This window comes from Nannospalax galili, unplaced genomic scaffold (genome assembly GCF_000622305.1).
Source record: "Nannospalax galili isolate Female #2095 unplaced genomic scaffold, S.galili_v1.0 scaffold261, whole genome shotgun sequence".
Lineage (NCBI taxonomy): Eukaryota > Metazoa > Chordata > Mammalia > Rodentia > Spalacidae > Nannospalax > Nannospalax galili.
This window is the reverse complement of record NW_008345226.1, coordinates 2,542,936-2,568,770: the sequence shown is the minus strand read 5'-3', so window position 1 is coordinate 2,568,770 and position 25,835 is coordinate 2,542,936. Positions and strand designations below refer to the sequence as shown.

Genomic DNA, 25,835 nt, shown 5'->3' with positions numbered 1-25,835 from the left:
AGAAGCAGTATTGGTTCCCCAGGTGTCTGGGGCCCCAAGACAAGGAATGGGACAGGACCCAAATTAGGAGGAGAGAACAGCAGGGGAGAGGAGAGGGTGAATGAGGCTGGGGGAGTCAAGGTGCAGAGGGCGAGATGGATTTACACCGGAGAGGGCCCTGCGGGTAGGAGAGAGGCCTGCAGCAGGTCCTGCAGGCCCTGGGTGTGCCCAGACTTTTGAGGTTGGGATACCATGTTATCTTACTCAAAGTTCATTTTGGTAAATATACAGTCTGGGAGTGTAGAGGTGGCTCAGCAGTTAAGAGTACTGGCTGCTCTTACAGAGGACTGGGTTTTGGTTCCCGGCACAACCAAAACTCTAGTTCCAGGGCATCTGGCACCCTCTTCTCACTTCTTAAGGTATTGCATGTACATGGTGCAACTACATATTATGCAAGCAAAACACTCATACACATTGAAAAAAATAACGAAGAGGTGCTGGTACGATGGCCCCATTTTTTAAGAACCCTGGCTGGTCTTCCAGAAGACGTAGGTTTGAATCCAAGCACCCACTAACAACCATCCTTAATTCCTCTTCCAGGGGGATCTGACACCCTCTTCTTTCCTCCATGGGCACTGTATTACACAGGTGCATTTACACACATGCCAATATAACACTCATACACATAAAAATAAATTTTAAAGATGAAAAAAAAACAAAGGAAATACACTATTTAGTAACCAAAAAAAAGGTCTAAGGTATTAAGTAAGTTGCGATTTTGATTTTGGCCATATTCATCTCTGTCTTGGGCTGGTTGCAAATATTCCTATGATTCCAGCACTTGGGAGGCAAGGATATAAGGATCACTGAAAATTTGAGACCAGCCAGTGATATGCAACAAGACCCTCTCTTGAAAAAGAAAACAAAAAGTAGTTAAAAAAAAAAAATTCCATGTGAACTTATTTGTGTAAACAAGCAGTTGACTGGAAGAAAGAAAGAAAAAAAATATATATATATATGGAAATGCAAAGATTCAAAAATAACTCAGAGAAAATTAATTCCTGGTATCAGAAATTTAGAGGAGAGTGACATAGAAAGGGATTCTCAAATTTTTTTGATAGCCATCTTTATCTGAGTGCTAATTATACCGATGTGTTTACTTTTGGAAATTTACCCAGTTTTGTCCTGATGGTCTTTGCTTTTCTGTCCATAAAAGAAAATGTACCTGGAAAACTATCTTCTTATATGTGCATAAGATACCTGTGGCAAGATATACAATAAACTAGGGACATTACTTATACCCAGAAAGACTAACCACAGGTAAGGATTTGATTTTACAACCGTGTAAATATATTATTTATTAAAAAGAAAGGAATACAGTTCATATTTAGGAAAATAAATTAGGTGTTATTTGTTACTGTATATTTGAGTGGCCTGAATTCTGTTACAATCTTTAACAGGCACAAGCGCCACGTGTCTAAGATCCCAATATTTAAGAAGCTTAGGCAGGAAGATCCCAGCCCATCTTGGCTACATAGAGTGAACCTATGTAAAGAATAAATGAATGCTAAAATGAGATGCTGTGAAATTGATGATTAAGGTGCAAATTCCAATTACATCCTTTGTGAGAAACACATTTTTTATTATTTTTATTTTTTACATGTATGCATATATTGCCTGCATGTAGGTAAGTGCACCCGTGTCATGCATTGCCCACAGAGGACAAAAGCGGTTGTTGGATACCCTGGAACTGGAGTTACCGGACAGTTGTTAGCTGCCATGCGGATGCTGGGATTCGAACCTGGGCCTTCTGCAAGAACATTCAATGTTCTTAACCACTGAGCTCTCTCTCCAGCCCTGAGAAACACGTTTTAAAAGATAGGAAATAAAGACATGCTAAGAAAAATCATTTTAATTTCTGGCTTATAGTACATTACATACATTGTAATCTGATGGCTTATAATCAGATTAATGAGATACAGTGGTATGATGCCCAATTTCTTTACTTAGGTATTGGGAATTGAATGTAGGGCCTTGTGATTGCAGGGTAAGCACTCTACCACTGAACTCATCTCCAGCCCTAAAGCCCAAATTATAAAACAAAGAAGAAATTGGTAGTGAGCTAATGCCAACAGTATGTGATTATAGTGTGGACATTTTTGGTCTTTTTGAGACAGGGCCTCCCTGTAGCCCCAACTGTCCTAGAACTTCCTATGTAGACCAGGCTGGCCTTGAACACACAGAGATCCACCTGCCTCTGCCTCCTAAGTACTGAGATTAAAGGCATGCACCACCACTTCTAGCTGTGCATAGGCTTTTAAGGCTTTGGAAAGCCATTTTTTTGTTTTTGTTTTTTTCATTTCGCTGGTCTAGAAATTGAACCCAGTCATTTGTGCATAGTAAGTAGACACTTTACTGAGCCCATGGGATGGGATGCCACTTTGTATTTTATCTTAATGTCTTATAGTAATTTCCTACTCAGGATTATAGCAAGTATTCTTTCTTATTTAAAAAAAAAAACTTAATTTTTTCCTTTTCATTGAATTTCTGTGAATTTCATTAAATATATTTTGATCATATTTGACTCTTCTCCACTATCTGCATTCCCCCTTACTACCACTTTACAAATTTCCAGTACTCTGATATAATTATATGCATAGACATATATATACACACACATATATGTATATATATATGTGTGTGTGTGTACACACACAAACACATATGTTCCTATAGAATCAGGTTTGTGTCCCAATTACTGTTTGGTGTGGGTTCATCCACTGGAGCCTGGTCAACCTACCCAGAGTCCCACCCTTAAGACTGACTTTCCCCCTCCCAGCAGCCATTGATGCTAATGCTTCTTCAGGTAGGGTTGGATTTTCTTACTGCTTCACACATTTATGCTAGGCTCTTGTCTGGCTTGAGCTTATGTGGGACTTGTAAATATAGCAAGTATTCTTAATTCTAAATTGTTGAGTTTTGTTTGAATTTTAAGAATAAAACATTTTGTGTTTTTAAAGATAAGTAGTATAAGTAGACTATAGCAATAATTGAAGTTGCCATTCACCTTGTCTGGTTCTTAGTTCTGCTTATCAGAAGGTAAGTACTTTTAATAATATCCTTTGTAATCTGGAGCTTTATTGTGCATTTGAAATATAATACTGAAAAACAAACTAGAAACTACTTAAAATTTTGTCTGAGAATTTTTTAAAATATTTTATTTTTATTTTTTGTGTATGAGTGTATTGCCTGCATGTATGTGAATGCACCCGTGTCATGCAGTGCTGCAGAGGTCAGAAGAGGGCTACAGATTCCCCTGGAACTGGAGTTAAAGAGGGTTCGTAGCCACCATGTGAGTGCTGGGAATCGAACCCAGGTCCTCTGCAAGAGCAATCAGTGCTCTTAACTGCTGAACCATCTCTCCAGCCCCTTGTTTCAGAATATTTTCCTTAAAATTGTATGGCATTTTTAGCTTCATCTTATGCTTTATCCAGTAAAGTCCAACAAAGTTTAATGAAAACTTTATATCACATATCACACAGGTTTTAGAATTACTTCTTGCATTCTGCTCAGTGACTCAGCTGCGTCATGTGTTCACTCAGATGATGTTTGAACAGTCTTCATCTGGCAACACCATTCCAGGAAGCCGTCGTAAGTGCTTAGAACCCACTGTGGCTCTACTTCGTTGGTTAAGCCAACCTTTGGATGGATCTGAAAGCTGTTCTCTTTTAGCATTGGAGTTGTTCAAGGAAATATTTGAGGTAATGGAATGATAGAGAAGTTGACTTCAACTTTCATGTTGCTCTGTTAACAATTTATTTTGAAAACATTCCTGTGAACTTCTAATTGTTCATACATAAGAAAATATTAACAATTAAGATGCCCCATAATTAGACTGCTGACTTTTCCTGCCATAGTCACATATATTAGTATTTTCCATTTTTCACTGAATACCTTGTATTTGCTTTTACATACGTACATAATTTGTTAAACTGTATATACTTGTTACATAAGATCTATATGGTTTCTGGTTATGCAACTATATGTGCAACAGCCATATTCTGTCTCTTTATCTTGATAGATATTGACCACTGCCTTTTATTAATTTAGTGAATTAAGGTAGAATATTGGTCTTAATTAGTGAAACGAAGCAAATCATACTAAACGGCGTGCTATGCACATTCATCTATAGATTATGCTACTGGGTAATTTAACATTCTCTGCTCTTCTCCTTGTTTTTATTTTCATTCAGCCAGCTTGCCCCAATCTTCCAAAAGTATTTTCCATCTTATAACTAGATCCTATGCACAATATATGTATGAGTGATTAAATATATTCACTAAAATGTATACATAAATTAGTTTTGTGTTTTAACTTGGTCCTGACTGTTACTTTTTTTTGCATTTTAAAATTGAGATTTTTTTTTTTGATGGAGATTATTTGTGGTTATACACTATTAAGATGAGTCTGTTACTAATTATTTTGATTAAATTTAGCAAATTCAGGATATTTTTATTAAATAGTAAACACAAGATTTAGATCACTGAAGTGTCTTGTTTGCAAAACCTTACTGTCCCATTTTAGGAAAAAGCCATCATAGGCCTAAAACCTGGCTTAAATATGTAAAATTTAAGTAATAATTTTTAAATAGGATGCTTGAGTAAATTGTGTTGATATAAATTTAAAAATTTATTAATATGTGCAACTCAATAATGACTATTTTGTGTTCTGTATTCCATCTTTAATTTTAATCATTCTTGATGATAATGCCCCTAGGACATCATAGATACTGGGAACTGTGTCTCAGCTGACCGTTTTGTGACTCTTCTGCTGCCTACAATCCTTGATCAGCTTCAGTTCACAGAACAAAATCTGGATGAGGCCTTTCTAAGGAAAAAATGTGAAAGGATGATTAAAGCCACTGAAGTTTTATTAAATATCCTTTACCATCATATAAAATTATAACATCTCTTTACTCTTACTACATTTTATCTCTGTTTGTAATCTTACAACTTCCCTTCCTAATATCTCAAAAATATTGAACAGAGGGGTTGGGGAGATAGCTCAGTCAATAAAGCGTTTTGCCATGATAACATGAGCACTTGAGTATGATTCCATGCAACTACATAAAAATGTTATGTAAGTGTATTAGTATAGGCTTGTAATTCCAGCTCTGAGGAGGTAGAGACAGGTTTCCTGGCCAGTTAGCTTAATTTGGGTGAACTATTGGTCAGTGAGAAACCATACTCAAAGTAGTTGGCCTCCACACACATGCACATACAGGTGTATGCACACCTGTGCACAGACATGCATGTATATACATACCCTTATCAGAAGGAGTATATTGAACTGACTTTTAAACAAAAAAAATCCCCTAAAAATACTCTCCAGAGGTGTTTTTTTGTTGTTGTTTTCTGTGCTTACATTAAAGTAAGTTCAGAACTCATTTTTCTCTAGATACAGCTCTGTGCGTGCATGCATGAGAGCGTGTGTGTGTGTGTGTGTGTGTGTCTATACACACTTATGCACACAGGAGATGATTAAATCCAGGGGCTTACTAGTCAAATACTCTGTTACTGAATGACATTCTCAGCCCAATAAATGCTTTTTGAAGTTTGAACAGTTTTTATCACAGTTTGACACTGGACATACAGTCTGAAATGACTCTTCAATACATTGCTGTCTTCTGTTTTTGATGGTTGTTAACAATTCCTGCCAGGCTTTTGTGGAGTATATCACTGAAGAATCAGATATTGATAGTGTTCATAATTTTTACCTCCATCTTTTTAAAAAGCTTGTATTTTAACAAAAGCCTACATAAATATTCTAATCAAGATAACATCACACATGGTTTAAAAAGACAAGTAAATCAAAACAAACTTACTCCATGAGTACTTGCTGCCTCTGGTACTGATTTTCTTTTGTTCACTTTTTCTGAAAACTAATTCTGAGTTGCTAAGAATTACAAGTCACAGTTTTTTAGTATTTCATTTAAATTCTCCCTCCCACCATCATGAGCAAGGAGCCACACTATGTTGATGAGATTTTGTACATTTCCCTGATCACCTCTCCTTGTATCACAGAGGAACAAGAATATATGACTATATTCCATAACCCTCTTATTCTCTAGAACTAACTCTGTCTTTACTCTCTATCCTGAGCTGCTACTCCTTAATTTTCATCTTCCTTTAAAGCACTTTAAGCCTTGGATTGGCATTATAGGGGAAGCAATCATGTGGGAAGCAAGTACAAAAAGGATACAGAGACCCTCATGTAATTGGAGTAATTGCAAGTCTTGAGAATAGTGGAGGATATGTATTTGTGATTATTTAATCTATTCGGGTGACTTTAACATGTAGGCAAGGTTGAAAATCACTGCTGTAGAGGCATGGAATTGTTCTGCTTAACCTTAAGGATGCTTTATACCTGGCCATTTTTTCTGATAGATATTCATAATTTATAAAATGAGAAAATAAGTTCCCTTGATTCATCAAATTTATATTGAAACATTGTGATTGCTGCTAACCAAGTAATAAACATCCAGTGAAGAAGCATCCTTGCTCTGATTTTACCTTGTGTCAGAAATTTGTTATGAGTCCACCTCTTGTTATTTGCCAGTCACCATAATACTTTCCAGTTCTACTTGTCTATCCTTCATCAAGATTTGTAATGATAATTAGACTGATTACAGAAGTGAGATAATTCGTTTGAAATTGTTCTGAATCTTATAAATTATATATAGCTATAAACTATATACTGTCTTTGGATGTCTGTGTATCTTAACAAAATTTTACCTCTATGTGGAGATGACACTTTGAAAATGCATATTGTAAAAGTATTGACTACTATAAAGTGTACCACACTAATAGAACAACAGTTTACATATGGCAAGATTGATTTGGGGTTTGGAACAAAGGTAGCAGATTCTGAATTATGGTGAGTATTTTAAATCCAAACAGCAAATGGGTTAAAGTTAATATACAATTAAAAGTATAATTTTTGTCTTTAAGGACCATCCCTAGTTATGTTCTGTTAATTGAAAGAAAAGAATTAAAAAATAATTTCAATGTAATCATACTTTTGCTACATAGTTTTAACATTTATGGTTTATATATTATTAGGGTCCCCTTCCCCCCCCCCCCCCCCCGTGTGCACCAGTGAGTGCGTGCGTGCGTGCGTGTGTTTGAGAGAGAAATAGAATTAGTTTATGGATCGTGAGCATTTCTTTTTTGGCGCTACATTTTTACATTGCATCAGCAATTTAATTTTTGATTCACTTATATTTTTTAATGATAGTATTATTACAAGAAGACTGATCCTCGTTGGAAATTTCTTAATAACAAAACAACTCTTCGTTCTTAGCACACTGGGAGTTTTCGTTAAAGATGGGTTTTTACTGAAGGTTTTGAGGCTTTTTACTTATGCCCCTTCCCTCTGGTGAATAAGTCCTTCTAGTGAGTATTTTGGTGAACCTGATTAGTGCTAGACACTCTATTTAGTTCCTGTTTCCATAATGACATAATTGTCAGTATTGTCTTCTGAAAAAACAAGGATTTTCTTTTTGATTAACTTCTTTTTAACTTTTATTTACTAGGGGGATGGGCAGGCATGCCACTGCCCATGTATAGTCAGAGGACATCCTGAGGGAGTTGGTTCTCTCCCTCCATCCACGATGTGGGTCTCATGGTTTAAACTCAGGATGCTGGGCTCAGTGGCAAGCATCCTTACCTACTGGAGCATCTTGGCAGCTCCCTTTTTACTTTCATACTTCTTTCAGATACAAAGAGTGCATGATCTAGCATAATTCATTCACTACATATTAGGCAATTTTCAGTTACGGTTGCTAAGAATAAAGTGAGTCATGTTCTAATACTAACACAATAGATATTTGAACCGTTGGGGTACTTGAGAATAGAAAATAGTCTGAAACTTAGACTCTTGATACACTTTGTTCTTTTTGGTTCTTGCGTCCATAGAATGTTAAATTTATGGTATTTTAATTCTTAACAGAAATGATACTTCTTGAATTTTAAAAACAAAGATGGTGGATTTTTCATGTTTAGAATTATAAGAACAAAAATAATGTATTTTTGAGTTACCTACTTTAAAATACGACTTTTTTTTTTAAAGCAAACTTGCTGCTGATGTAATTTTGAAAACTCTTGATTTGATGAACAAACTTAAACAGTTGGTTCCAGGTATGGAAGTAAGCTTCTACAAAATCCTTCAGGTAACTTCAGACATTTCAAACATTGAAGATTGTTATTATATGGGTGGGTGGTATGGTAGGTATATACACATTCCTGTAGTATGTACATGTGTTCATATGTATGTATACATGTGGAAGCCGGAGACCGACATCATGTATCGTTAATTGCTTGTTTTGTTATTTAAGTCATTGTCTTTGGCTGACTCAGAGCTCACCAATTTAGCTAGGCTACATGACCAGTGAACTCCACTAAGGTTACCAACATGCCACCATGACCTCCTTTTACTATGTGGGTATTGAACAAAGGTCCTATGCTTGCACAACAGCATCTGGGCCACCTTTCTAGTTTTCCCTCTCATTTCTTGCTTTTTTATTTTTTCCTGTTTTTAATTTGTCTGTTTTTTGAGACATCATCTCATTATGTAGTGTAGGTTGACATCAGTCATTATATACATCAGAGTCATTATATAGGCCTTGAACGCTCCTGTCTCAGCCTCCTGAGTGCTCAGATTATAAACCTGTGCAACCATACCCAGTTTAAATATTTCTGCTTTAAGCTTCTAAGCCCTTAGGGGATGTTTCTCTTAGAATTAACTATCAGAAGAAAGTTACCATTTTCTGTCTTTAATAGTTATAATGTTCTCATTATATATAAGTTTCATACGAACTAAACCTAAAGTACATTCTGATTCTAATGTAAAGATGCTCATGGTAATACCTTGTCCAGTCTTTCCCTTTATTGTGTCATACAACTTCTTGATTTATGTCTGCTAGCATTGGGGAAAAACTGTGTGCGTGTGTATGAGAGTATGCACATACATGTTAGGGCCAGAGAACGACTTCAGATATCTTTCCTCATGGAACATCTACCCTTTTTTTGGCACAGAATTTTTTCACTGGCCTAAAACTGACCTAGTAAGCTGGGTTGGTGGCTGACGAGCCCCCCAGGATCTGCCTTTCTGTTTGTCTGCCTCCCCAGGATCACCAAACCCAGCATTTTTGCATGGCTTCTGGGGATCAAATTCAGGTTTACTAACTGAACCATCTCCCCAGGCCCAGCTTTTAGTTTTGATCAGAGCTGTTGAGGGAAAAATGAGATAGGAAAATAGCTAGAAAAAAGGGATTTAATTGTGAATGATAGTAAGATTAGTGGAGTCTGACATGGTGATGCCACCTTTAAATCACAAAACTTGGGAAGCAGAGGGCTGATCGGATCTCTAAATTCAAGGCCAGCCTGGCCAGGGCTACATAGTGAGATCTTATCTCACTGAGAGACATACAGAGAAAGAGAGAAAATAAATTAGTGCGGATGTGCTGAAAGTAGCTAGCTTACAATAGCAGCACTGGCCAGTGGATACAGGAAGATACCAGAGGCTTGCTTGTTAGCTGGTCTAGCCAGTCTGGGAGCTCCAGGTTCAGTGAGAGAGCCTATTTCCAAAAAATAAGGTGCAGAGTAATAGAGGAAGACTCTTGACATAGACCTCTAGCCTACATACACGCACACCACACCTAACAGAACTGACCCACAAGGTTTTTATGTCAATTTCTAGATGTTTTTTCATAATAGAAATTTTTTAGAAATATGGTATTAGTTTTATATAATTATCAACATTGACTTAAGTATCTTGCTTCAAAATTAGATTTTTTGATTTGAATTAATTTCAGTTTTTGTTTATTTTATGTCTTTAGAAATTATTAGGCATTTAAAACTTCTTTTATTAAGCCAGGTGTGGTGGTAGTGCAGGCCTTTAGTCCCAGCACTAAGGAGGCAGAGGCAGAGGGGATCTGTGTGAGTTCAAGGCCAGCCTACATAGCAAAGTCCAGGCCAGCTGAACCTACAGGGAGACCTTGTCTCAAAAGACACCCCCCCAAAATGGTAATTAGATAAAATAACTAAATATTTAGTTGTGAATATTTGAAATTCATCAAAATATTTAAGTAATGATTCTGGTAAGCATAACTGAAAGCATTCAGCACTTCGATGGATATTGTTCAGTCTGTAAATAAGAGTTGCAAAATGAATAGCTACCTTAAAAATAGCTACAATGTAAAATGTAACTACAAACATCAGTTAAAAACATTTTAGAACTTGCTTACCTTTGACTAAAGATAGTAACCTCCAGTCTTTCTTCCTATTACTTGCTGGTTTCTGATTGTTTAGGATCCACGTTTGGTTACTCCTTTGGCATTTGCTTTAACATCAGATAATAGAGAACAGGTACAGTCTGGACTGGGAATATTGTTGGAAGCTGCTCCACTGCCAGATTTTCCTGCTTTAGTGTGAGTTGTAATCATTTGCAATGTGTCTCTTGTGATGTTAAAATATCATGCTGTTTATTTAATAGTTCTCAATATAGTAAGCTATAGATTTTTGCTGTAATTGTCCATAATCTTACAAATGATTAAAATAAAATTTTATTCTAGTAACTGAAAATGCCAAATGTTTACTTGCCCAGAGAAAACGTAGTAGATCATCTAGGTGGTTAAATGTATTTAAGCAGGTCCTATGTTTTGTCTCTCTTTATTTTTATTTTTAATTATATGTGTGTGCATGAGTATGTACACATAAGTGCAGGTTTCCCCAGAGGTCAGAGACCTTAGATCCCCTGGAGTTGGAGTTGAAGGTGGTTGTGAACTATCCCACATAGGTGCTGGGAACAAAACTCAGGTCCTCTGCAAGAGCAATACATGCTCTTAAACACTGAACTGTCATGTTTTTCTCTTAATTGGCTCTTTTAAGTCTAGATTCTAGGCATTGAAGTGTGCACCATACTACTTTAGTTTTGTAGAAAGAGCTTCTTTTCTGGATCATTGCCAAGGGATCCTGAAAACTGCATGGGCTCAGAATCCATTGAGACGGGCAGTTGAATGATTGTAAAGATACAGTATGTGTTTTTATCATAAAATGCAATAGATGATGGCCAGGCAGAATTTTCTACTATATTCTTTAATTTCAAATAATAGAATATTTACAGTGGTGTTATGAAAATTCAGGTTTTTGTAGGGGTAAAGAGTGACTGTACACTAAATGGTACTGCGGTATGTAGGAGTTTAGTAAATTTTTAAAACCTTAAATGGTTTATGTAATATATAAACATGGTTCGAGTAGTTTAAACCTAGTGGTCAATAAGCAAGTTGGTGGATGGACTGGTGCTTTTGTAAATAGCTTTAGTAGAACAAAGTCACATCAGTCATTTTAATATTGACTATATTGTCTATGGCTGCTTTCACTCTTAACATCAGGGTTGAATACTTGTATGAGATGAGTTTGCTAACCCATGTTATCTGTTATCAAGAGACTTTAATTGCATTTTTAAAAATTTATTGTTTTATATGTATGAGTATATTGCCTACAAATATATAAGTGCACTCATGTCATGCAATGCCTGCAGAGGTATGGAACTGTAGTTAGGGACGTTGCCAGCTGCCATGTGGCTGCTGGGAATTGAACTCAGGTCCTCTGCAAGAGCAGCCAATGCTTTTAACCACTGAGCCATCTCTCTAGCCCCCTTAAATGCATTTTTTATAATTAACAATTTAGGTGATCATAAATTAAAAATTAAAGGACTAGTGATACAAGCTATCAAAATCCCTTTTACCACTTGTTGTAGAGGGGAATAAATTCAAGAACTCATACATATTCTAATAATTTGTTGTTGTTATTATTGTTGTTTTGGGGCACGGTCTCCCTGTAGCTCGAGCTGTCCTGGAACTCACTATGTAGACCAGACTGACCTTGATTTCACAGTGATCTGCCTGCCTCTGCCTCCTGAATGCTTGGATTAAAGGTGTACACCACACTAAAACCCTAAATTAAAAATTTGGGCCCTGGAGAGATTGACCAGCAGTTAAAACACTGGCTACTCTTGCAGAAGACCCAGGTTTGATTCTCAGTACCCACATGGTGGCTAACAACTGGCCATAAATCCTGTTCCAGGGAATCTGACACCCTCTTCTCTTCTGACCTCTGCGAGCATTGTGTGACACGGATGCACCTACTTACATGCAGGCAATACATACATACACATAAAAAATTATACTTGACAAGTATATTTAGCAAAACTAATTTTCTAAAGAGAGATGACAAATTTCTCAAGTTTAAAGATAAAAACAGCCTGTCAATGAAATTGCTGCATTTTGTGGTGGTTTGTATACTTTGGTTGTATTATTCTGACTTGAAGGCAAATAAACTATAAAGCTTCATGTGTGCTGAGCATAGACATCTTCTGCCTCTAGATGAGGCCTCCCTATCTTCACTACCAGCCTTCTCTTTCTTTTGTTGTAGATATTTTTCTAAGTGCTCCATTTATACTTAGGATTAAATGTCCTTACTTGAAAATTAGTAAGGTAAATTTTGGGGGTAGATGAATGGGTGGGTAAATTATTTTGTGTGTGTGCTCGTGTGTGTGTGTGTGTGTGTGTGTGTGTGTGTGTGTGTATGTGTGTTTGCTTATTTGTTTTATTTAAACATTTAATAAAGTCCAACTATGACTGTGCAATCAGGCCCCCTTCTAGGTATTTTACCTCTAGCAAACAAATTAGACAAGGTCCCCTGTAGTGTGATTGGAAGATAAGTTAAAAAGAATAAAGGTTCATATAATGCCCATCACTGTGGGAAGGAGTGGTTATAATAGGGTTTTAGTGAAAACCTCTTTGAGGAGGTAAATTTGAACCAAGATCTTAGACTAGCCTTCTTCTGATGGAAGAGTGTTTTAATTAAAAGAACAGCTTATCCAAAGGCCCTGAGACATGAGCAAGATGGGCTTTTCACAGGGAAGGATGGAAGTCAGGTTGATGGAAACTTACTGAGTGAGAAAAAGAAAGGTCAGAATAGGGCATGGATAGGGCATTGGTAAAGGTGGTACCATCTAGGATTAGAAGGTTGCTTAGTACTACAGTAATTTTGTGCTAATTACAAATAACCCACACTCACAACCTGTGTTAGAATGTTTCCAAACCAAAGGAAGTGTTGCCATAAAGGATTTTAAGTCAGAGGGAGTCCTCTGGAAAATGTAGAAAACTTTTCAAAACCATTTTATCATAGTCACCAAGAAGATAATTTCAAGAACATTTGAAGATTTCTGTTCTCAAAACAGTACCCCTTATAAGTGTCACCCTAGTTCCGTAACAGCTCTGTCTTTTTCTCTATTTCTGTGTTATTTTTCTTTCTGACTCTCATTCAGACTTGGAGAAAGTATAGCTGCAAACAATGTATACAGACAGCAAGAAACCAAACATCTGCCCCAGAAAATGCCTTCACAATCATTAAGTCACAATTTTCCAACATCAATAAAGTGCTTAACTCCTCCTCTTTCAAAAGATAATGTTCCTGGATTAAACATTGAGGAGCTGATAGAGAAACTGCAGTCTGGAGTGATGGTGAGTCATAAATAACACTTATAAATGGAATTTTCTTTGGTACCTGCTAGCTTAATGTCACTCTGATTATAACATTTAAACAAAGTTAGATGCAGATTTCATCACTGAAACTTTACGGTATTATGGTATAAAAAGTAATATTCTGGAAATGTTCAAAGACAAGAAGAAAAATCTGTCATAATATCCTAATATTTTATTTCAGATGTTATAATTTTCTGATTTTTAACTCTATTAAAACCCAGGTAAAGGATCAGATTAATGATGTAAGAATGTCTGACATAATGGATGTTTATGAGATGAAACTCGCCACATTAGCCGTGAGTATGAATTTATTTTAGCTGTGTAATAGATGTTTTAATAGTTGCTTTCCTAAAATAATGAAAAATATTTCTTTTAGTCAAAAGAGAGCAGATTACAAGATCTCTTAGAAGCAAAAGCTCTAGCTCTTGCACAGGCTGACAGACTGATTGCTCAGTATCGCTGTCAGAGAACTCAAGCAGAGACAGAGGTATGTACAGTGTAAAGTCATGTATGATTAGTAGAAAACTTAGTAAATGAAATAAAAAGTACAAAGTACTAGTTATAAATGAAAAACTAAATAAATATATGTTCTAATTGAGGTGAATTGTCTTGAGCATTACAAGTCCTCCATTGTGAAACTTCCCTTCAATTTTAATTGTATTAACTTCTAAAATAGTCCTGTGGAACCACCACCAGCTTGGGTGATGTGTTATTGGCCAAACATTGTGGTGTGCTGCATAACTATATGTGTGATAGTAGAAAACTCCCATGTACCATCTTTTTTTAAGGCACGGACACTTGCGGGTATGTTAAGAGAAGTTGAGAGAAAAAATGAAGAGCTTAGTCTGTTGCTGAAGTCACAACAGCTTGAGTCGGAAAGAGCACAGAATGATATTGAGCAGCTCTTTCAACATAGTAGGAAGCTAGAGTCTGTGGCTGAAGAACATGAAATACTGACAAAGTCCTACATGGAACTTGTTCAGAGGTAAATAAAGTAAAAGTTTCAGTGTGAAATTAGAAGCTAGATGAATATACCACATTTCTGAGACTCTAAGCTGCTTGTGTAAGCATTTCATAAGTCGTCATAAGAAGTTTGTAAGAAACTTAAGTTATAGTGAAATGAACTTTTTATTCCTCATACTCACTGATATTTGAAACAATAGAGACCTTTATTTCTTTATTTACCTCTTTTAGTTGCTAATATAGTCACAAGTCATCTAGAATGTAGGCTTTCACAAAGATAAGTTTCTTCATTTTGATCAGTGATGAATCACTGTGGCCTAGAACAAAATAGGGCTTCATAAGTAGGTATTGCTCCATTAAAGATTATTGAATGAGATGCTGACAAGGTGGCTCAATGGGTGCATCTCACCAAGCCTGGCCACCAGTGTTTGATCCCCAGAATTCACATTGTAGAAGGAGAAAACCAACTCCTACAAGTTGTCCTCACACATGTGTGTATATATGCATACGTAGACTCACAATCAATAAATGTAAAAAATTTTTAATTAACTTTATTGTATTTGTATAAATACTAGAAATGACTGCTGGTTTGTCATTTCTGTTAGTCAATAGTAGTTGAATATTGAAAGTTTCGTATCATTTTTTCTAATATCATTTCTTATGGTTTTTAAATATAGTTAAATATTGTACGGACAATAAGCTCTTGTAGACAAATTGCAGGGTTGAAGAGTATAGGCATTTATAATTTTGTTAGGCGTTTTCAGATTTCCACCCTGCTTTCCTCCATAAAGACGCTAACACAGTTCCTTGTCTTTTCAGAAATGAAACTACTGAAAAAAAGAATAATGACTTACAGATTACATGTGATTCACTGAATAAGCAAATTGAGACAGTGAAAAAGTTGAATGAGTCACTCAAGCAACAAAATGAAAGGTAACATCTCTAGTTCTATATTCTAATTATTTGATATTTTAGAAAAACAATTCTCTTTCTACATAGAATACTGTTTTTTATTGATAGAATTAGTAAAATTATCACTTCTTTTAAATACAAAATATACATTTGGCATATTTTACAGGTAATTAGAGTTCTTATGGTTTTTCACTAAAAATAGTTTAGGGGGAGCAAATAGTCACAAATAATATATTTGAATGATTTTTCTTTTATAACTTCAGAACTATTGCTCAATTGATAGAGAAAGAAGAACAGAGAAAAGAAGTCCAGAACCAGTTAGTAGACAGAGAATGTAAATTAACAAGTAAGTAACTTTTTGTTTAATACATTTTTTGTTTTTAGCATATTTTTCTGGAAGAAAATCAGAATGTGAGTGGTTTTAGTTTATTATTTTATTTAAGTTTTAAACTTTAAGTCACTTTCTAAACAACTTCCCTTTAACACTTCATAAAAGTAATTTCATTTATTTGATCAAGTTGAAAAAGTAGTAGTTTTTTTTCCCCAGCTCTAGGGGTTACAGGAATGGATTGCCCTTTTTAAATAAAATATTTGTTAGGAATATGACAGCAGATGGCAGTGCTAGGTAGCTTATAGTTACTAGTATTTTAATGCTGCATCTATAAAATGACCCATAAAACATTTGTGTTCTAACTCACTTTCCTTAGAGCACAGAGACCCAACCTGTGTAATTATGCATGGCTTTTACACTTTTCTGTAGCCCTTAATCTCAGAGGGTTGCCCTAATCTTTGTATATAAAAGAGAAAGTGGAGAAAATCATGAAGATCTGATTTTTTTTTTTTTTTCTCTCTCCCTGTAGCCACAATTGGCTTGGAACTTGCTATGTAGACAAGGCTGACCTCAATCTCACAGACATCCACCTGCCTCTGCCTCCTGGGTGCTGGGACTAAAGCTATGTACCACCATGCCCAACAAAATTTGGGCTTTATATAGACTATTAATATAAAGGAAGAGTTTTATAAAAGTTGTTTTTGGTCTTTTTTTTTAATACAGTTTATTTTGGGAGGTCACAAGTGGGTGGGTTGGTACACATACGGCGTTCAGAGGACAACTTGCAGGATTCTGTCCTCTACTTCCATCCTTCCAGGTATTAACTCTGGTTGTCAGACTTCATGACAAGTACTTTTACCTTCTAAGCTGTCTCCTAGGCCCTTGTGTTTTTTATTCAGTAAATTCTGTAAAACATTACAAGCAAGATATTTTGTCATCTTCCTTATTGTTTTCTTTTTCTTTTTTAGTAGCTAACTTTTTCAGCAATATATAATTATTCATTTGTTTTAAGATTTGCATCAAAAATTAAAAGCTCAAGAAGAAAAAATTAATGTTTTACAAAAGGAAAAGGAAGATAAGCAAGAAGCCATTGATATCCTTAGAAAAGAATTAAGCAGAACAGAACAGATAAGAAAAGAGCTGAGCATTAAGGTAAGACTCCCTCAGTTTTCATTGCAGTCAAATGAAGTAGTTTTTGTAAAGGATGAACATTGATGATCTGTTTCTTCAGTGATTTAGAATCATAGATTTATTAAGTGTTGACTGTGTACCAGCCCTTATAGCTCTCAATTGTGTAGAGAGTACAGTATTCTAGTGATGTGGCTTGCTGACAGCTTTATGTAGGATTATGGCTATGTCTCTACTGGTAAAAATTTTGTATTTTAGAACCTTGTAATTTGCAGAGAACTCTGATTTTTAAAATTATCTTCTCTTTAATATATTAATGCCAAAATATTAATACTTAAAACTTAAAAATGAAGAAATGAAGTCTGAGCTTATAAATAATTCCAATAATAGACCAAGATTCTAAGTTTTAATGTAGTGCTTATTTTATATTATTATGATTGTGTAACTTGAAAGATAGCCATGAATTGTGTGTTCTTTCCCATTTACTAGGAAGGTAGAAACAACCCAAGCCTGGAAGACTGAACTATGACAGAGGAAATAAAACACAAGAGGCATAATATTTAATGCCACGATTAGAAGTTGGGAGGAATTTGCATCAATTTGGTTATCATTTTAGTACTAAATAGTAGTGTGTAGTATATTTTGCAAAAATCGTAGCTACTATCATTGACTTTAAGAATTTAGCCATGTGTGGTAGTACACACCTTTAATCCCAGCACTCCAGAGGCAGAGCCAGGTGGATCTCTGTGATTTCAAGGCCAGCCTTGTCTCAAAAAGACCACAAAAAAAATAAGATAAATTTAAAAGTTGCCAATTTCCACTACAGTATCTTAAATTTACCATATAATTAGAGCACAGCCCGTGTTTATAATTTGTCTGAAAATGACTCACAAGTAAAGAATAAAAAAAAATCTTAAAATATCTGTGAAGAGAAGACATTCTGTTCTGTTTATTCTGTTTCTTCGCTCTTTTCCTCATTCCTTAGGCTTCCTCCCTAGAGGTTCAGAAGGCTCAATTGGAAGGTCGTTTGGAAGAGAAAGAGTCTTTGGTGAAACTTCAGCAAGAGGAGCTGAACAAACATTCCCACATGATAGCGATGATCCACAGTTTAAGTGGTGGAAAAATAAATCCAGAAACTGTGAATCTCAGTATTTAGACGTTATGTCTTTTGAGAATTTGAAATTCATTACTTTCTGATGTATTTATATATTGCAGGTGGTCGTAAATGGAGATATTTGTGACTCCAAAACAATTATCATTTGTTTGATATCTAATTATTAATTTAGTAAAGATCCTAATTTGATACATGTTTTATTTGGTCTTTGGAAAAGAATTTTCTTTTTCACTTTTATGGTTTTGGCTTTTCTAATATTCCCTCTTATATGTCTAATATATTCTTATTTGTGATTTCAATCATGAGTTGCTCAGTGACTAAGAGACATTTTCATAAATGCATTTTTAAGTGCTTTATTTGTTAACGTCGTAGAATGGACACACAAAAATTAAGAGGGGTAAAATGTCACTAGGCAATGTCATCTTATAGGACCCCTATGATAAACATGGCCTGTCATTGAAATGTTATCCTATCACATAACGCATAAGACTGTATTTGGATTTTTAAATCGCGCATTCTTCTTGAAGGTTAATAAATTGTAAACAGCAAAAAAATGATATGATACTATAGAAATTTTTCCCTAAATTTAAAATACTGAATTTAAAGTACTTTTTCTTATTGCATTTAAAATGCAGTAATGGCTAGCCTAAATTCTAAATTTGAAAACAGTGTAGTAGTCATCAGAATTAATGTATAAAAATTAGGAAGCAGCTATCATGTTAAATTATTACAGAGTCTCTTAATAATTTTTGAGTTATTTAAAACTTTAATTTTTTTCTTTAAATACTTTGTTTTTGAGATAATTTTTCATATTTTAGGCTGGCCTCAAAGTCTCTCTTTTTGCTTTTTTTTTTGTTGTTGTTGTTAACTTTTTGAGGCAAAGTTACACTCTATAACCTATGCTGACCTAGAACTCACTACGTAGTCTGCCTATTTTGAACTCAGCAATCTCCTACTTCCTCTTTCTAAGTACCCTGGTATTACAGACAGGAGCCACAGAATTAAATAATTTTAATTTCTGTTCTAGCTACATATTCAGAAATATGTTATTAACTATATATATAATACATATTTAATGTTTAGTTTTTAATTGATCCATTTAGTTTTAAAGCAAAGTTATAAATATCCTGGGGCTGGATGCCTCAGTGGTTAAGAACCCTGGTTGTTCTTATAGAAGACCCAGGTTTGAATCCCAGCACCCACATGGCAGCTAACAACTCTCTGTAACACCAGTCCCAGGGGATCTGACAGACTCTTCTGACCTCCACGAGCATTGCACGACATGGGTGCACTTACCTCCATGCAGGTAATACACTCATACACATAAAAATATAAGTAAATTTTTTTTAAGTTATAAATATCCTTATACATGTATTTCTTTCACACTAGAGAACTCTTAGTACTTTTCATTTGAGTCAAATGTGCTAAGTCGTGGTGGCTGGTCATGGTGGCACACATCTTTAATCCAGCACTCAGGAGACACTCTGTGAGATAAGAGTTCAGCCTGGTCTACATAGTGAGTTCTAGGCCAGCTGGGGCTACAGGAAGACCCTGTTGTCCAAAAAAGATCTAAGTGTGATGTACTTAAGCAAATATTTTACATGGATATTTTGATACATTGTCATACTATTAGTGCATTCTGTACTGTATCTCTGATTTAACTGAATTTAGTTTTGCTTCTATTTTTATATCATAAAATATATGAATTTATGTTTAGATATAATCATATTTTTGCATTTTAATAATTAAGGAATATAAAGCTATAGTGGTATTTTCTGTATTTATTTTTTCCCAGTTCTAGATTTTTTTTTTTTTGAGTGCTGGACTTAAAGGCATGTACCACCCCACTGTCACAGTGCTAGAATTTCTTTAAATTCTTAAGTTCTTAGGAAATTTTGTGCATTTTTTTCTAAATTAGTATGTAAAAGTTATTTAAATGAATAAATGTAACTGGAGAACAAAAGCTCTGTAAATGAAAAGAACAAAAAGAAATAATGTATGAACCAAAGGTTTTAGAAAAATTAAAACTATACAGTGTGCCTAGGCACAGAGCATAACCCCATGCCACATCACTGCATGATTACAGTGTCCTATCTAATCTTATAACCATTAGTTATCTGTGGCTGTGGAGCACTTGAAATGTGGCCTGTTCAGCTGAAGAACTGGATTTTTTAATTTGTTTTAATAGCTATTACATTGGGCATTTTAACATTGCCATATAACAACATGGCAAACAAATGTGTTTGGTACTTCCATAGCTATCTTGGGTCACATGCTACCCAAGGATCCCAGGTTGGATATACCTGACAGCTCTTTTTTATGAGTTTACCTTCATTTAAAGAACTGTTTGCCTTTTTTAAAATAACATTTTTTATTGAATTTTTGCATATTTGCCTTTTTTAAGGATCTGTACAACAGAGACAGTAGCCCCAATTTATCAGTGATACTGCTTTCGGCAGTTTTGCTTACAATGGTAGACATTAGTCTGAAAATTAGAATCATAATTCATAAGTTTTAAGTTGCACATGATTCTGAGTGTGGTAGGGTATTGTATCATCCTGCTTTATTTTGGGTCATGAATCATCTGCTATTTGGCCACACTAGTCAACATATTTATAAAGATCTTGTTCTCGGTATTGTAATGCTATATTCAAGAAACTCTTTTACAGTACTTAATAGCAGCCCCAAACACGCAAAAGTAGTAAAATTTTCTCACATAATTTCAAGAAATAGGATGAGTACAATATTTTGAGATCAAGACTATCATTAAAAAATTTATTGCATCTTTTTATAATCATTCTGAGTTTATTATTATTATTGCCCACTGTTATTCTCTTGCATTTATAATCTATAAGTTACTAAACTTTATAGCCAGGCACAGTGGTATGTGCCTATTACCCTGGTACTTTGGAAGCAGAGGCAGGTAAGTGAGAATTGTATGTCAATTGAGCTACACAGTGAAGTCCTGGCTAGTTTGGATTACATAGGGATGAAACCACTGGCGGGGGGCGATTATGGCAGTTGATTAAATTTTATAACAGATATAGGAAAAAGTTAATGCCTGCAGGAATTAGTCCTTACTATCTCTGGTGTCAGTCATCTGTGGGAGATTTGGAATACATTGTCTTGAGATGAGGGGATGGGCTACTATACTCCATGTATATTGCCAGGAACCTTTTTAAAAGACACAGTCATTTTAACCTATTTCTAATTTTTTGTCTCTGGAGGCCAAAAATATCATACTTCAACTTTAAAGGTGAGTACTAATTAATCACTGTGCTTCACCACTTTTATTTATTGTAGCACATTTCTTATCGTTCCTGTTGTACTTTTATATAGCCCGTAGTATACTGGTGCCTTTCTAGTTGTGTTTCTTGTTTCTTTATTTGATTTTTTTGTTTCTGGTTCTATGTACCTCAAATTTTAAAAGCAAAATTTCTATCTAAATTTTTTTTTATTTTCTAAAAAGTTTTTGATTAAGTATAGACTGTTAAACTGTGGTCAAAGTTTTAGAAATGATTGTTATGCTTATATGATTTCCCAGTGGAAAAAATAGATCTTATAAAATGCATCACTGGAATTACTCAAATATGCTTAAACTTTTTGTGGGACAAGGTTATTTCTAAAATATACACACTACATAATTCCTTTTATCTTTTATACTTAACACTTGAACAAATGGTATTCTCTTAAATTTTGGTTGATTAAAGTTTATACTGAACTGTTTATTTAGTACCAGTATAAAAAGGTAACACTATGTCTTAGGAAAGCTTCAGATTAGTGCTTCTTTGGGTCTTATTAATGCCATAAAGACTAGTTATCTGAAGAATTTGTAAGATTCTGTCATGAGCTAAGGTGGTTATCTTGGCTGCATGAGACATAGGGTCTCAGTCACAACTATTGAGCCCTGCAGTTGTAGCAGAAGAGCATCTTTGTAAGTAAATAGTTCTAGCTTTATTCTAGTAAACCTTATTAACAAAAGTTAAAAATTCTGCTATTAAATGTTAAATCTGATACTGAGTAAAAAATTCTCTACATTTGGTAATCCTTGCCTTAAGGTCAGTTGTATTTGCTAATATAACTGCTACTACATTTCTGTCTTTTGTTTTGACTTCCAATATTATCTTGTATCATTTAATTCTGTGTGTTTACCAGTATAATGGATACCTTGCAGACAATGTGTGGTTAGGGATGACTTCTTATATATATATTTTGACAATAAATTCTCTACTTTACCCTCAATATACAGTGTCCATACCTTGCTTCTTCATAGTACCATCTATCACCTTCTCATCCTTTATGCTATAGTTGACCTGTATATTGCCTCTGGGTAAATAAATGATCCTCAAAACTGTGTTATCATATTAGCTTTAAATAGTTAAATGAAAAAAACTAGCTGTTATTATCAATGCATTTATTTACTTGCATGTAATAATATGCAGTAATTTATTATAATACAGTTTTTGTGTTTAGAAATACTAAAGGGCAAAAATCAAATATCTTGTTTCTCTTCCAGTTTTTATATATTTAGGTTCAACTTCTGTTGATAGTTCTTGCCTAAGTCGGTTATTACTCTGACGGTTTGGGATTTTTCTGTTTGTTTTTAATGGCAGAAAATTGAATATTTTAGTAGTGCTATGATCACAATGAGTAACAGTAAATAACATGTCATTGAGAAAATTAAAATACTTATAATTTTACAATTAACATACCATGTTGAGTCTTCTTGTGTGTTTTTCTGTGTGTGTGTGTGTGTGTGTGTGTGTGTGTGTGTGTGTGTGTGTGTGTGTGTACACATTATATGATTTCCCTTTCATATCTTTTAGCCTAAGGATTATGAAATTAGGAGGGTCCGTGTATAGGGGTATCACTTAGTTGGACTTTTTCATTAATCACCAATAAATGGTGGTAAATTTGTGTGTATTACCCATAAGAAGTCCTTTGGATTAAAAAAAAAAAAAATACAACCGGGTATGGTGGCATACTCCTTTAATCCCAGCACTTATGTGGCAGAGGTAGGCAGATTTCTGTGAGATCAAGGCCAGCCTACATAGCTAGTTCCAGGCCAGCTGGGACTATAAGGAGACCCTCTCTCAAAAGGACAAAAAAAATAAAGAGTACACATTTTCAGCTTTAACTGAACTTGCCTTCAAATGATTACTTTTAAAAAAAATAATAAAATAAGCAGATTTTTTTAAAATGTGGACAAAGGGACCTGAGTATATGTCTCTGTATTCCATAAATTAAGAGGAAATGTGTAATTAAGAAAACATGGGATGGGAACTGGAGAGATGCTCTGCAGTTATGAGCACTGGCTACTCTTGTAGAGGACCAGGTTTCAGTTCCCAGCATCTACATGAAAGCTAACATCCATCCTTATCTACACTTCCAGGGGATCCTACACCCTCTCCCTCACCTCTGTGGGCATTGCCCACACATGCTGTACTTACATACATGCGGGCAAAACACTCATACACATAAAAATAAAATAAATTTTAAAATATTTTTAAAGGCATGGGCTCCTTTGAATATTCAGATCACAGAGCTCTCATGGAATCTTGTTCTGTGTATCATTTTTCTGTCACTATCATTGAAATAGCTTTGAGACCTACTTTGTTTATACTGTGTCCTTCTAAATATCTCCTGAATACACCAGAGAAAATTTATCACATCACCACGAGTAAGTGGCATTCTAATTAAACAGAATCCAGCCTTTTTGGGCAATGAGCTACATATATCCATTCTTTGAAAGTCTTAAATATAATGAGAATTAATTATTTTCTCTCTCAATGCGCATTTTATAGTTATCTAATACCCCAGTGTTTGTGTAGTCTTGCTATCTCAAAAGAAGATAGATAATCCTAGAGTACATAACAAAGGACTTTTCATGTGAGTCTGGTTACAGAATAACATTTTGAAAGTTAATTGAGAAGATTGGATCCGTTTCATTGTTATTAAAAACTGATTTTCCAGTAACTAGTAGAACATATGACAGTGAGTTAGCTCTGAACATGAGTCTACACAGATATTTAAGAATAACATTTCATTGTAATCTCAGCAAGCCAAGATACTCTGTATTAGTATATCTACCCCTATCCTTTTATCAGACTTCAAATAAGATAGCTTATCATTAAGCCCTAGTTAAAAAACACTGTTCTTGTCCAGTTAAGAAGGGTTTTCATTTACCCACAATGTCTTTGTAACAATTTGTATAATGCCCACAGTCCGTGTGTTAGAGCTGAAATGATTGTGAAAGAAAAGTGATTACAGTTCTTTATTGTTGGATAAAGATACTTAAACTTGGGGCTGGAATGATGGCTAACCAGTTAAGAGCACTCGCTACTCTTGTAGAGAATCTAGGTTCAGTTCCTAGCACCTACATGGTTGCTACCAGCCGTCCTTAACTCCAGTTCTTAGGCTGTCCAATGCCACCTTCTGGCCTCTGGGCATTTCATGACACTGGTGTACTTATATATATGCAAAGAAAAGACTCACACATAGAAATTAAAAAGATATTTAAGCTTCATGTTGTATTTGCCACTCCATTTTAGCACAAACATTTTCACAATGTTATGCATAGTTTTTTACTTACAGAGATTTATATTAATAGGAAGTTAAAATTTAGGCACAGCAGTGCTTATTACCAACGTTCTTATGGCAAAAAATGGAAACAACTCATATATAACTATAAAAAATTGATTAATCTGTATTAAATTACAGTTATCCCATTTTAAAACTACATTTATGTACATGAATAGAATGTTGGTGCATTAAATGGGAAAAAGTAGTAAAGCAAGCTCTTTGAAAGCAAATGATAAATCTGAACTGTGGTAAGCTTCTGATGAAAGAAATTAGTTGACTTTATTTCTAAATATTTATACTCTGGTTTTTAAAACTGTAATTTAAAATATAGGCTTTGTAACCACATCTATATTTGAATTCTGATTCGGACTAAGGAAAGTCTTGATTAAGTTTTGGTTTTATTCTATAAAATAAGTACAGTATGTATTTAATAAAATACAATACCAGCACATGCCTTTAATACCAGCCCTTGGGAGGCAGAAGCAGGCAGATCTCTGTGAGATGGAGGCCAACCTGGTATACCTAGTGAGTTTCAGGTGTGCTGGGACTAGGGAGACCTTGTCCAAAAAAAAATGCAAAAGAATAAGAACAAATCATTCTGGAAGAACGCAAAGGAAAATAGCTTTAGATATTTAAGTGACAATTGAATTTATTCTCATAATGGTTTTAATAGCTTTTGTATAATCTTCATCGCTATTATGAGATATAAAATGTATTTGTCAAATCTGTAATCATTATGCCAAAAAATCTGAATTACTGTAACATTTTGTATATTGTTAAAACTTTAATTTAAAAAAAATTTTTAAAAAAATGCAAATAAAGATCATGGGTTTTAGCAGGTCTTCGGTATTTAATATCATTGTAAAGGAGAAATGGAGTGTAAAGCATCAGATCTTTTGTCCCAGGATTTTTATTTTATCAAACCTATGAGCATTTGTAGATAGTAAAACAAACAGTAATAATTCCATGTATATCCAAGAGTGGAGGATAGAAATGTTAGAGATTAAATGTGTGCATCATGTTAGTCTATACCTAAACAATTTGATTGTTACTCCTGGGTTACTCCACAACTTATGTGTATTAAGGAGCTCATTTAAACGGTGTTAAGTGGATATTTTTATCTTTGAAAGAAAAATCTTTCATACTTTGAATCTGCTTTCAAAGGATCATGTTCTTAAGTGCCAGTATTTTCCAGTTAATGGGCAGCTATAAAATTT

The 25,835-nt window shown here is 34.7% G+C and overlaps 1 protein-coding gene across 2 annotated transcripts in view; it reads left to right on the top strand.

Moving 5' to 3' along the window:
• Cip2a (cell proliferation regulating inhibitor of protein phosphatase 2A) overlaps window positions 1-21,788 on the top strand; it is a 49,563-nt gene extending 27,775 nt beyond the window's left edge. The window contains exons 9-21 of one of the 2 annotated variants that reach the window (XM_008841425.3): window positions 3,522-3,740; window positions 4,756-4,915; window positions 6,774-6,915; window positions 8,110-8,209; window positions 10,350-10,468; window positions 13,372-13,567; window positions 13,810-13,884; window positions 13,965-14,075; window positions 14,377-14,573; window positions 15,371-15,484; window positions 15,727-15,809; window positions 16,807-16,946; window positions 17,908-21,788. In XM_008841425.3, coding sequence (XP_008839647.1) covers window positions 3,522-3,740; window positions 4,756-4,915; window positions 6,774-6,915; window positions 8,110-8,209; window positions 10,350-10,468; window positions 13,372-13,567; window positions 13,810-13,884; window positions 13,965-14,075; window positions 14,377-14,573; window positions 15,371-15,484; window positions 15,727-15,809; window positions 16,807-16,946; window positions 17,908-18,078 — 1,827 coding nt within the window. In that variant the 3' untranslated portion in view covers window positions 18,079-21,788. The remainder of the gene's footprint in view (window positions 1-3,521; window positions 3,741-4,755; window positions 4,916-6,773; window positions 6,916-8,109; window positions 8,210-10,349; window positions 10,469-13,371; window positions 13,568-13,809; window positions 13,885-13,964; window positions 14,076-14,376; window positions 14,574-15,370; window positions 15,485-15,726; window positions 15,810-16,806; window positions 16,947-17,907) is intronic. The other variant, XM_029567514.1, reaches the window with a different exon arrangement.
• The last annotated feature ends 4,047 nt before the right edge of the window (window positions 21,789-25,835 follow it).